Source organism: Coregonus lavaretus, assembly GCF_964263955.1.
Source record: "Coregonus lavaretus genome assembly, chromosome: 27".
Lineage (NCBI taxonomy): Eukaryota > Metazoa > Chordata > Actinopteri > Salmoniformes > Salmonidae > Coregonus > Coregonus lavaretus.
The window spans coordinates 4,736,446-4,750,708 of NC_140014.1; the positions used below are offsets into that span (position 1 = coordinate 4,736,446).

General features: G+C 42.5%; 1 protein-coding gene across 4 annotated transcripts in view; it reads right to left on the reverse strand.

The window, feature by feature from the left end:
* LOC311103116 (G protein-coupled receptor 137Ba-like) overlaps positions 1 to 13,790 on the reverse strand; it is a 72,428-nt gene extending 58,638 nt beyond the window's left edge. For all 4 annotated transcript variants that reach the window (XR_014610062.1, XM_084144653.1, XM_084144652.1 and 1 more), the window contains exon 1: positions 13,118 to 13,790. Coding sequence is in view for 3 of the 4 variants with exons in the window: in XM_084144653.1 (XP_084000779.1) it covers positions 13,118 to 13,504 (387 nt within the window). In the remaining variant the exon portion in view is untranslated. The remainder of the gene's footprint in view (positions 1 to 13,117) is intronic.
* Between the last annotated feature and the right edge of the window lie 473 nt (positions 13,791 to 14,263).

The following is a 14,263-nucleotide window of genomic DNA, read 5'->3' on the forward strand; positions in this document are numbered from 1 at the left end:
TTTTCAAATAGGCAACGTTGAGGAACTATTGTCATTCTTAATGGATGTAAAAACAGACTTTGTTTACTTGCTTTTTGAGGTGAAGAAAACATTACTTTGACAAGCTCCACAGTGATGGTGAGTTAAGACAATCAGAAATAGTATCAGATCCCCAGGTAGCCTAGGCCTACTTCTTTGCGTAATCAAGTGTGTCCTTACTCGAGATTGTCAGGAGCGCTCCAAACAAAAGACAATGAATAAATTGACATCTCGTAAATGGAATGAAATTAACCAACACTTTTTTCTCACAGGTGTAGCCTAGGTTGTGCGCTCTGCAAACAACGAGTCCACTCCTACAATGACAATGGTAAGACTGTAATAATATATTGAATGCATTAACAGACATTTCCGTAACCAAACAAACATTGTAGATGAGAGATTATGGTAATTAACGGTAAATGTACTACTGGTGAGCCATCCCCGCAGCCTCCGCAATGGATTAGTCCACTCAAAAAGACGGGTGTGTATATATTTGCCACTGCTCGACAAAAAAACTCTCAGTCGGCTAAATGGGGTCAGCCCTACTTGAGAGATCCTCTGGCTGAAAGTGCTGGCTATAAACACAGACATTTGGATATTTATCCACAGGAGTTTCACATCATAGGCAGTATTCTTTATTGCCTCCAGCCATTGTCGGCTCCGAGGAATATCTCTGAAAGAATAACCAATGAAATGTTACCCCAGCAGCCTATGTTAGCTTGTAGTTTGCATATCCAGGTACTGAGCACCACACCATGACTTAACTTTACAGTTGTTGTCGAAAAAAGAAAATAGTTATTTGCAATTCGATGTTCTGTGAACGAGTGGCTGGTCCAGTGAGTAACGTTAGTTAGTTATAGTTGGGAGGCGTGTTGGCTAGGACAGTAGCGAGCTACCCGTTGACACCCATTCTCAACTGGATCCACCTCCACCAGGGCGGTACTACCAAAGACAGTACAGTATGAAGATAGGCAGAAACTGCTTCTCCAATAAAAATCCCAGATCACACTTGTAGGCGATGCCAGGTGACGTTGGCTAGCTAAGTTCATGTGCAGAAACAAGTCATCTGGTCTAACGGTCATCTTGCGCCGAACTGCGCATCTGCAGGCCGTCAAATGAAAGGCACTCCTTCGATATGAAGTTGTTTTTAATGAAAATTAAAACATGTCAGTTTGTAACTTTCACAAGTTTGGAGTAATAACACGTTCAACTACTTAAGACGTTGGCTCGAATCTAGGTTGTGCCTTTAGATTGAGAAAATTAACAACTTAGGAAGAATTTTTCACTTTTCTCATTGACTTCTCAAACCCCAAACCCCGGCCTGCTTGGTCTGTTTCGCAAGCGTTCCCGGAAGTCTCGCGATGTTGCGCCTCTTGGTTTAGAAACTACATCCTGAAATCACTATGAATTCTGGATATTGTGGTTTGCTCACAACCAGGAAATGTATATGACCCGTTTCTACCGGTGAGATGCTGAAACGCTCATATTTGCGTGTAATGAGGAAATTCTAGATTTTTCTGACATGTTAATAACATTAAATGGACATATACAGTGAAAGAGCAGCGGTGAAATTTCCCTTGGTTTATCCTTCCTCTACTTCTCTCTTTGGCCACATAGCACAGATTTATTTATTTGCTTCACAGCACTGTCACGTGTGTGTGGGGTCACCTCTGCAGTACCTCAGGGTTAACTTGACCCTCCCCTCCAAAGGTGTGTGTGTTCTCACCTCCACAGTTGCCAATTACTAAAAAACCAATGTCAAGAGGTCCCCTGTGCAGTACCTCAGGGTTACCTTGACCTCATGTCCCCTCCACGGTACGAACATCTCTCCCTCTCCCACTCCTTTGTCACCCTTTCTGTCTCTCAATCACTTCCAACTACCACAGATAAGAGGCACTTTTACTATTGTGAAACCCAGATAGCATCTATATATCTTCTGCGATAAAATCAACTTCTGACAATGATGAGTAGTCATACAAAAAGGTTTGCTACGACTCTGCAAAAAAAGGCCCTATTTTCTTTGGTGTCACTAGGCAGGGAGCCTTGGCATAACGTAATATATGGTTGAAGTCGGAAGTTTACATACACTTAGGTTGGAGTCATTAAAACTTGTTTTTCAACCACTCCACAAATATCTTGTTAACAAACTATAGTTTTGGCAAGTCTGTTAGGACATCTACTTTGTGCATGACACAAGTAATTTTTCCAACAATTGTTTACAGACAGATTATGTCACTTATAATTCACTGTATCACAATTCCAGTGGGTCAGCAGTGTACATACACTAAGTTCACTGTGCCTTTAAACATCTTGGAAAATTCCAGAAAATGATGTAATGGCTTTAGAAGCTTCTGATAGGCTAATTGACATAATTTGAGTCAATTGGAGGTGTACCTGTGGATGTAAATGTTTACTTTCAAACTCTGTGACTCTTTGCTTGACATCATGGGAAAATCAAGCCAAGACCTCAGAAAAACAATTGTAGACATCCACAAGTCTGGTTCACCATTGGGAGCAATTTTCAAACACCTGAAGGTACCATGTTCATCTGTACAAACAATAGCACGCAAGTATAAACACCATGGGACCACGCAGCCGTCATAGCGCTCAGGAAGGAGACCCGTTCTGTCTCCTAGAGATTAATGTACTTTTGTGCGAAAAGTGAAAATCAATCCCAGAACAACAGCAAAGGACCTTGTGAAGATGCTGGAGGAAACAGATACAAAAGTGTCTATATCCACAGTAAAACAAGTCCTATATCGACATAACCTGAAAGGCCGCTCAGCAAGGAAGAAGCCATTACTCCAAAACCGCCATTAAAAAGCTGACTACGGTTTGCAACTGCACATGGGGACAAAGATCATACTTTTTGGAGAAATGTCCTCTGGTCTGACAAAACAAAAAAATAGAACTGTTTGGCCATAATGACCATCGTTATGTTTGGAGGAAAAAGGGGAAAGCTCGCAAGCCGAAGAACACCATCCCAACTGTGAAGCACGGGGGTGGCAGCATCATGCTGTGGGGGTGCTTTACTGCAGGAGGGAATGGTGCACTTCACAAAATAGATGGCATCATGAGGAAGGAAAATGATGTGGATATATTGAAGCAACATCTCAAGACATCAGTCAGGAAGTTAAAGCTTGGTCGCAAATGGGTCTTCCAAATGGACAATGACCCCAAGCATCCTTCCAAAGTTGTGGCAAAATGGCTTAAGGACAACAAAGTCAAGGTATTGGAGTGGCCATCACAAAGCCCTGACCTCAATCCTATAGAACATTTGTGGGCAGAACTGAAAAAGCGTGTGTGAGCCAGGAGGCCTACAAACCTGACTCAGTTACACCAGCTCTGTCAGGAGGAATGGGCCAAAATTCACCCAACTTATTGTGGGAAGCTTGTGGAAGGCTACCCAAAACTTTTGACCCACGTCAAACAATTTAAAAGGCAATGCTACCAAATACTAATTAAGTGTATGTAATCTTCTGACCCACTGGGAATGTGATGAAATAAATAAAAGCTTAAATAAATCATTCTCTCTATTATTATTCTAACATTTCATATTCTTAAAATAAAGTGTTAATCCTAACTGACCTAAAACAGGGAATTCTTACTAGGATTAAATGTCAGGAATTATGAAAAACTGAGTTTAAATGTATTTGGCAAAGGTGTATGTAAACTTCCAACTTCAACTGTAACTGTTATATGGGATGACCGTGAGATAGCCCACAGACACACTCCTGGTAATGTGTGTGTGTCTGTCATTCTGTCTGTGTGATGACTTGACTCAAAACAACGAAGCTAAATTACCCTCTTTATCCCTTGCAGGCTCTGTGGTTCACTGGCAGGTTTACAAGGGCTAAACACATCATTTCCTGTTTACCTCTCCCTCTCTATGAGGATAAACAACCCACTTAGAACTGGAAAAGCATCTCTTAATGAAATGTAATCCTTCAGTCAATCACAGGTAAAGATCCATGTATATGGAGGTATCAAATCTGGGAGATGTTGGATCAATGCATCTGTGTCATGTTCAGTAGGACACACTGTTGCCAAACGCTTTGCAAAAAAGAAAAAAGAAGAGGTGTTCTTATTGAAGACGTTCATGTACCTCCTCATTTGACTGTTTAATAACGTTTTGTCCCTAGGGTCATTCCATTTCAGCAAGCCATGACACCCACCATCTCAGATTGTTCTGAAATGGTTTATGTAGATACGAACAGATAACAAAATAATGTTCCAGGAATGCTTATGTTAAAAGACTATTTGAACTCTGAGAAATTAAGCCAACTGATTGCACCCAAATTGGCCACTTCAATTTACAGGATTCATAATGTTCAACAAATATAGTACCCAACGTCCAATTTGGACCAAACCTCTTCTTAACAACAACTAAAACATGAGAAATACAAATAATTGGTCAAAAGCCAAACTGAAATCAGTCTTACCTCATTTCTACCAGCATGTCACCTGTGCAACTAGAGGCAAAAAAAACTCTAGATCGCCTTTACTCCACACACAGAAATGCATACAAAGCTCTCCCTTGCCCTCCATTTGGCAAATCTGACCATAACTCTATCCTCCTGATTCCTGCTTACAAGCAAAAACTCAAACAGGAAGTACCAGTAACTCGTTTCTACGGAAGGGATCCGATAAAGCGGATGCTAAGCTACAGGACTGTTTCGCTAGCACAGATCTGCAATAAGTTACGGGAATCACCCGATGGCATTGAGCAGCTTAACACATCAGTCACCAGCTTTATTAATAAGTACATCAACGACGCCGTCCCCACGGTGACCGTACATACAGTGGGGAGAACAAGTATTTGATACACTGCCGATTTTGCAGGTTTTCCTACTTACAAAGCATGTAGAGGTCTGTAATTTTTATCATAGGTACACTTCAACTGTGAGAGACGGAATCTAAAACAAAAATCCAGAAAATCACATTGTATGATTTTTAAGTAATTAATTTGCATTTTATTGCATGACATAAGTATTTGATCACCTACCAACCAGTAAGAATTCCGGCTCTCACAGACCTGTTAGTTTTTTTTAAGAAGCCCTCCTGTTCTCCACTCATTACCTGTATTAACTGCACCTGTTTGAACTCGTTACCTGTATAAAAGACACCTGTCCACACACTCAATCAAACAGACTCCAACCTCTCCACAATGGCCAAGACCAGAGAGCTGTGTAAGGAAATCAGTGATAAAATTGTAGACCTGCACAAGGCTGGGATGGGCTAAAGGACAATAGGCAAACAGCTTGGTGAGAAGGCAACAACTGTTGGCACAATTATTAGAAAATGGAAGAAGTTCAAGATGACGGTCAATCACCCTCGGTCTGGGGCTCCATGCAAGATCTCACCTCGTGGGGCATCAATGATCATGAGGAAGGTGAGGGATCAGCCCAGAACTACACGGCAGGACCTGGTCAATGACCTGAAGAGAGCTGGGACAACAGTCTCAAAGAAAACCATTAGTAACACAATACGCCGTCATGGATTAAAATCCTGCAGCGCACGCAAGGTCCCCCTGCTCAAGCCAGCGCATGTCCAGGTCCGTCTGAAGTTTGCCAATGACCATCTGGATGATCCAGAGGAGGAATGGGAGAAGGTCATGTGGTCTGATGAGACAAAAATATAGCTTTTTGGTCTAAACTCCACTCGCCGTGTTTGGGGGAAGAAGAAGGATGAGTACAACCCCAAGAACACCATTCCAACCGTGAAGCATGGAGGTGGAAACATCATTCTTTGGGGATGCTTTTCTGCAAAGGGGACAGGACAACTGCACCGTATTGAGGGGAGGGTGGATGGGGCCATGTATCGCAAGATCTTGGCCAACAACCTCCTTCCCTCAGTAAGAGCATTGAAGATGGGTCGTGGCTGGGTCTTCCAGCATGACAACAACCCGAAACACACAGCCAGGGCAACTAAGGAGTGGCTCCGTAAGAAGCATCTCAAGGTCCTGGAGTGGCCTAGACAGTCTCCAGACCTGAACCCAATAGAAAATCTTTGGAGGGAGCTGAAAGTCCGTATTGCCCAGCGACAGCCCCGAAACCTGAAGGATCTGGAGAAGGTCTGTATGGAGGAGTGGGCAAAAATCCCTGCTGCAGTGTGTGCAAACCTGGTCAAGACCTACAGGAAACGTATGATCTCTGTAATTGCAAACAAAGGTTTCTGTACCAAATATTAAGTTCTGCTTTTCTGATGTATCAAATACTTATGTCATGCAATAAAATGCAAATTAATTACTTAAAAATCATACGTGATTTTCTGGATTTTTTGTTTTAGATTCCGTCTCTCACAGTTGAAGTGTACCTATGATAAAAATTACAGACCTCTACATGCTTTGTAAGTAGGAAAACCTGCAAAATTGGCAGTGTATCAGATACTTGTTCTCCCCACTGTACATACCCTAATCAGAAGCCATTAATTACAGGCATTGAGCTAAAGGCTAATCCTGCCGCTTTCAAGTAGGGGGCACTAATCCAGACGCTTATTAGAAATACCGCTATGCCCTCCAACAAACCATCAAACAGGCAAAGCATCAACACAAGATTAAGATCGAATCCTACTACACCGGCTCTGACACTCGTCGGATGATGGCAGGACTTGCAAACTATCACAGATTACAAAGGGAAACCCAGCCGTGAGCTGCCCTGTGACGCGAGCCTACCAGGCTAGTTAAATGCCTTCTATGTTCGCTCTGAGGCAAGCAACACTGAACCATGCATGAGAGCACCAGCTTGTCCGGACGACTGTGTGATCACGATCTCCGTAGCCGATGTGAGTAAGACAGTAAAACAGTTTAACATTCACAAGGCCGCATGGCCAGACAGATTACCACGATACGTACTCAGAGCATGCGCTGATCAACTGGAAAGTGTCTTCACTTACATTTTCAACCTCTCCCTGACCCAGTCTGTAATACCTACATGTTTCAAGCAGACCACCACAGTCCCTGTGCCCAAGAACACCAAGGTAACCTGTCTAAATCACTATCGCCCCGTAGCTTTTACATCTGTAGCCATGAAATACTTTGAAAGTCATGGCCCACATCAACACCATCATCCCAGACACGCTGGACCCACTCCAATTCGCACACTGCCCCAACAGATCCACACCGCCCTTTCCCACCTGGAAAAGAGGAAGACCTATGTGAGAATTCTATTCATTGACTACAGCTCAGCGTTCAACACCATAGTACCCTCCAAGCTCATCACTAAGCTAAGGACCCTGGGACTGAACACCTCCATATGGAACTGGATCCTGGACTTCCTGACGGGCCACCCCAGGTGGTGAGGGTAGGCATCAACACATCCGCCATGCTGACCCTTAACACGGGGGCCCCCTCAGGGGTGTGTGTTTAGTCCCCTACTGTATTCCCTGTTCACCCATGACTGCCTGGCCGCACATGACTCCAACACCAAGTTTGCATTCCTGAATCCTTGTATTCCGAACGAAACAAACAATATCGGTGAATCAGCGCTCTGTTGGACTGGCCTGGTTACCCACTTCCACTGTGTATGTAGGGTGAAGTTGCCCTAAGACACTGATCTTGAGTCAGTTTTGTATTTTCCCCAGTTATGGTTAAGGTTAGGATTAGGGGAGGGGAAGCTGATCATAGATCCTAGACCAGTCCAACCCCAGAGCGTATCCCACAGCCACATCTGTAGAATTCAGAGGGCTCTGGCTGCCAATACTGTGCCATGGTGCCAACTCTGGCCTAGATGGTTACACATTACTTCACAATACCACTTTGAACACCACTCCAATCAGAGTAAACAACGGTGGTGAAAAAAATCTTCATGACAACACTCGTTGAATCTTGAAGTTCTTATTGAATCTTCTGTGCTCAGATCATCAATATCATCAGGGCTTGCATGCCGAATCTGCCTGAGCAGATGGAGTCAAAAGATTAAACCTCTGCCTTTCCTGAAATCCCAAAATCTAAGATCTTGGATATCCACAGTCGGAACTCATTATCTTTGCAAGGAGACACCAGCTAACTTGTTGACACTTGTTTATTTTCAGGTGTCTGAAAAAGAGTGTATCCCATGAGAGTTGTAAGGCGGCTTTTTAGCATCTGAATCAATATTTCTCAGTTTGGGCTGAGAATGACATGCCTTTTGATAACAAAGAGTCTGTAGTCAAGAAGGTACCATTTAGCTCGCTCTCTCCCTCCTCTTTCTTTCTCTGTCTGCCCTTTTTTAACATTGCTCTCTCTCTTTTTCAATTTTGCTTTCTCTCCCTTTCTCTGTGCTTCTTTTCACCGTTGCAAACGCCACATGTCAGCTGAACTGTAATAGCACACAGCAGCCAGTAGGGCTCCAGTAATGCATGCATCTGCTAAAATTTTTAATTAAAATACAAAAATCGTCAGGCCTGACGACAACTTGCACAGATCTCATGCATCTGGGAATGGCTGTTTAATGTAAACAGTTGGTAGTCAAGGCACAGCGAGCCATAATGCATTTCTGCCACGCAGCCATGAGAGCTGCTGAAAGTGTAATCTGAAAAATATATTGGTCATCACTTAGCCCCTATCTCCTGGGATTAGGTAGGAGGGGAGGAGGTAGAGAATTTGACAAGGGGAACATAAACACACATGACACCTTATGCATGGCTGTATTGTTGAAAAAGAGGACAAGTAGGCCTTGACACCTGACCTTTCTGTGGAAGTGTGGGGGCTGCGCACGTACATGCACGAGTATGGACGCAACACACACACACACACACACAGACAACAACACACAAACACCTTTTGGAAGGAACTCCAGCCCTAGCTTGCCCTTGATGGAATGTGATGTTAGAAAAAGAACAGAAATGAGCCAAATCACCAACTGGGCTGGATTACCACAATTATCATTTTACAAATATTTCAACTAGAAGAACTGTTGTCATATGGACAAACAAACACAAATCATCAACTAATTGGGGCATGTGTGATTTGCAAATTGCAACAGCAGGTACCAACTCATGATGAACATCCATTGAACAGATTATGAATAATTGGCGCATCCCTCTTTGAGGTCATTGCCAATGGCAACGTAATGCTTCCAGGTGAGATCTAACGCTTCCCTCACACAACAACCACCCAATCCACTATGAACATCCTTATCCATCTTTACAAGAAAGTGTCTGTATTTTGCCAATACATTTGAGAAACTTAAGATGATTTATATTTATGTGAGAACGCTTTACTTCTTCGCTCCTATACTGCAAACCCCATTTGCTGTGCCTGGAATAGGCCTAGTACAGGACTGAGAAAGGGGGTGATGTAATGATCCTGCAGGTCCTTCTGATTGGCTACCGCGTTTAAATGCACAGCCCTGGCAGTATCAGTGCACTCGCAGCCTCTCGCTTGAGCAACAACAGCTTGGCTTGCTGAGACTCAGCGAGAAAAAAAACACTCGAACACCCCTCTCTTTGCTCCTCTCCAAGCGAAACACTGTCAAATAAACACAAAGTCAGCCTGGACAGGACAGCTGCAATGAACATAGGCCTATGCCACACAGAGGCTGCCAGTACTGCTCTGGGACACAGTAGGGATTGTCCTAAAGGTTTGAGGGGTGCTGTTGTTGCTGTGCGCAGTGAGTCAGTGCACAGTGGAACAAAGACAAGCGAGAGGGAGTGTGAGAGGGACTGCTGTGGCCTACATTGAGAAGAAAATCTGACGGGAACCGATCAAAGTATTTTCAGATGTGAGAGTCACTTTAGACAAACAAGCTAGGTTTGGGCTGTGGGAACCAGGGGAATAGTCTAGTGATTGTGAGGAGATTTTCATGATTGGAGGGTTGGCTTTTGATTCTGCAATCTACTCTTTTGAATGGGATTTGCCTATACATAACTATAGACTATACACTGAGTATACAAAACATTAGAACACCTACTCTTTCCATGACATAGACTGACCAGGGGAATCCAGGTGAAAGCTATGATCCCTCATTGATGTCACTTCAATCAGTGTAGATGAAGGGGAAGAGACAGGTTAAAGAATAATTTTTAAGCCTTGAGACATGTATTGTGTATGTGTGTCATTCAGAGGGTGAATAGACAAGACAAAAGATTGAAGTGCCTTTGAACAGGCTATGGTAGTAGGTGCCAGGCGCACCGGTTTATGTCAAGAACTGCAACGCTACTGGCTTTTTCCCACTCAACAGTTTCCCGTGCGTATCAAGAATGATCCACCACCCAATGGACATCCAGCCAACTTGACAACTGTGGGAAGCATTGGGGTCAACATGGGCCAGTATCCCTGTGGAACGCTTTCGACACCCTGTAGAGTCCATGCCCCAAATGTATTGAGGCTGTTCTGAGGACAAAAGGGGGGGTGCAACTCAATATTAGGATTGTGTTCTTAATGTTTTGTACACTCAGTGCACATGACATGATTTTAGCTTCTCTACACTGGCTACCAGTCACTTTTATTATAGGTTAGTTTTGAGAGTGCAAGACCATGTCCATGCCGGAATACCCATACATGCGTCCTAAATAGTAGGCCGTTTGAGTATGAGAAAACATTTAGTTTATTAGTCTGCGACATGTCGAAAATCGAGTATACTTTAAACGCCCGGCTGTCATACTAATTTCAGCTTTGACAACAGCTGGTCAATTAGATATGGGGATGCGCTACCGAAATCTATGAATAGCGGGAAACAACGCAATCACGCTTAAAGCATTCTCAGTATGGGTAAATAGAATGTTTAATAGTATGCGACATTTCGAAAATTGAGTACGGTTTTAATGCCAGGATGTTATACTTATTTAGGCCCTTCATCTAGTAGAATTCGATGCACACTTTTCCACAATGCATTGGAAGAGGTGAGCTGTGAGTGATAGGCCCTAGTTCTCTTCAAGTAGCCAACAACAAAACTAAGCTACTTATTTGGGAAGATGCTCGAAGCTTCTGCGATGGTGTTCTAATGTAGGCTAAGTCGTTTTTGTTCTCCTTAAAATGATCCCAAGTACATCTTTGAGAACAGAAGAAAAAAAAATCTACATTTTTTACCCAAATTGGATTTCTGTTCTCACTGAAAAGTGTTTATTGTTCTCTTGGCCTTCGTCAGAGCTTTTAAACTAAATACTAAACCACCTTTTGATTTCTGAATGTGTCGACACCGGGGACTCGGGATGTGGCTGGGTTATTGATGTCATGTTAATCAGGCCTTTTAATTTGAACATATGGATTGTTTTAGTTGTGTAGGCTAGCTACATAATTATTTAACTTATGGATCAAGCCTTAGCAGTCATTCTGATTTTGTTCCCAATGATCAGTGCTTTAGTTAATTATGTTGCTGTCCAGCGGTTCTGAATTTGCGATGTCCACGTTTTTCTGTGCAATAGCCTTTTGATTTGAACATTTGAAAAGTTTTCGTGTGTACTAGGCAATTTTATTTCATTTATATACAGTACCAGTCAAAGGTTTGGACACACCTACTCATTCCAGGGGTTCTTTATTTTGACTATTTTCTATAGTAGAATAATAGTGAAGACTTCAAAACAATGAAATAACACATATGGAATCATGTAGTAACCAAAAAAGTATTAAACAAATCAAAATATATTTTATATTTGAGATTCTTCAAAGAAGCCACCATTTGCCTTGATGACAGCTTTGCACATTCTTGGTATTCTCTCAACCAGCTTCATGAGGAATGCTTTTCCAACAGTCTTGAAGGAGTTCCCACATATGCTGAGCATTTGTTGGCTGCTTTTCCTTCACTCTGAGGTTGGGTGATTTTGGATGCCAGGTCATCGGATGCAGCACTCCGTGGCATACATTTTACTAAACAGTACCTTCTAAATAGTATGCGACGATGAGTAAATAGTATGTAGTTTAAGTATGTAGTATGCAACAACAACAAAATCAGCTAACTTTTTTCATTTCGGTTTTTTAGCCCATAGATAGTTGTAATTTCTTTAGTCACTCAAATATCACATTAATACACATTAGACATCGCAAAATGTATAGAATCACAAGAAAATTAGCTTTACAACTGCTACATTTTCTTTGCACCCCATGACAAAATGTGTAGCATTTCTGGAAATAAGCTTTAAACCTGCAAAATTATCTCCGCCAACAAGAGGGGTGTGAACAGTTCTTGTGCCCATAGAAATAGACGTGGCGTGCATGTGCGCACGCGAAGGGGGGCCCCGAGTGAAAACGTTTGGGAACTCCTGGGCTAGCCTACTTGGTCTAGATTAGAAATCTGATGAAGACCTCATTTGAATAAAGCAAACATCTACCAGACTAACACACACTTTTCACTTATGACTCACATGATGTTGTGAAATCTCTGTCAATTATGACAGGGGGCAATACTATGTGTGCAATCTGGTGTGTTAATCACAAAAGGCACAATTCCTTCCAAATCTGCCTCCTAGCTGCCCCACTATATAAAATGTGTTTCTGATTCTGGCAAGAGTCCCAGAGAAGGTGAAGAAGTGTGAGGCATTAATGGACCGAATGGAGTCCCAGGAGGACTGATCAGGTTGTGAGAGGCTGAGAGGGGCTGAGAGCACAGTGGGTCTTGGGGGTACTAGTGAATGTCACCCCCAGCTGTGAGCTTCTGTTCTTGCCCCAGAAACATATGATATGACTGTCTCAAGAGATGATCAGATACTGGGCATTTGCTGTTGTGAACAACAGCACTGACTGACTGAGTAGGCTGCAAGATGTTGTTGTTCACTTTTGCAGAAATATAAGAAAACAGCCAGGACGGGATTCATGATAAAGTGACATTGGCAGGACAATAGAAGGAGTTGTTTGGCAAAGCTATTCATCTGAGCATTGTAGATCACTGAATCAATATAATGTTAGGTCTTGTAAGTGTTTTTAAGGCACAACAACAAGACATGTCTGCACCATCCAAGGCTAAGGGATGAATTGCCATTATATGCATACTGTCTACTACAGACAATCTTCACTCATAAATAACCATGAAACTACATGTACAAAAAAAAGTATAATCATGTTTAGGTGATAGGCCTATAATAAAGATGAATTTTGACCGACGTGTCATTGTGTGGCAGGCAACATGGAAAATCATGACTTTGCAACATCTGAAACCACTTGTATCAATATAGAACATGCACTTACCTGTGCAAAATAAAGATTGAGCAGACACAGAGTGAAAAATTGGAGGCATACTGGAAAACAGTACAAAAGCCAGTAAGGCAAAGGCTGCAACTGGTTCGCTTGGACAACGTTCTTAAAGTAGAATGAAAATAATGTCGTCCTTAGCGCTGACCACAGCAAACAGAGAAAATGAAAGACGCTCTGGTAGCTGAAGCGCTTGTGTCCATAGTGCAAAATGAGCCAAAGTTGCAAGTAAACAAACACAAAAAGCAGCGAATATAGGATGGTATACACAATGGTGAGTCCAAGCTCCACAGACGGAAGAACCGCAACTCGAATCGGTTCATCACTTGAGTCCGTTACAGACGTGAAAACACTAAGGCTGACCTGGTTTTCTGTCAACAACATAGCGAACGGATAAATCTAACATCGACGACTTAAATAAGCATATCTAATGTTTTATTCTAAAAGAATAAAAGGGTCCAACTTTTGATGTTTAAAAAAAATACATTTAGATAAACGTCCACTTAAAAACAATAGCTCGAGCGCATAAAAACAACTACCCTAACTATATATACCTACATAAAACCGTTGGTTAGTGCCAGCATGGGTGACTTTCCAACATGGATGACTTTACAGCTAGGTATAAAACAGACAAACAAGAAAACACTCCAGAGGATCGCCCCCATCTCTGCAAAACAGCTCCTCTGTGCACAAAAAATAAAACTCTGGGAAAAAAGGGGGCGTGATGCAGGGAGCGCGCAGCTGAGTGAAGCGGTTGTCACTAGTTACCACAGCCACAAAGTCATAATTGGCTACATAGTAAATATTCATAAAAACAAAAATGAGCTTTTTGGTCTTGATTTGAGGTTAGGGTTAGGCATAGTGTTTAGTGTGGTTAAGGTTAGGTTTAAGGTTAGGGTTAGGTTTAAAATAACATTTTAGGAAGATAAATTGTACAAATGGGCGGGGTTTATGACTTGGTGGCTGTGGTAACTGGTGACGACGGAGTGACGCGGCAGTTTAGGGGCGGCCTCCTGACCAATAAGATGCAACTATGCACTGGCTCTCTTCCAACGCCATCTTGGCTCCGTTTTGATCACATTCTGCAGTTGAAATGCCTCGATGTAGAACCACAATGGTGTCCAATTTCTGCCGACGTTCCCT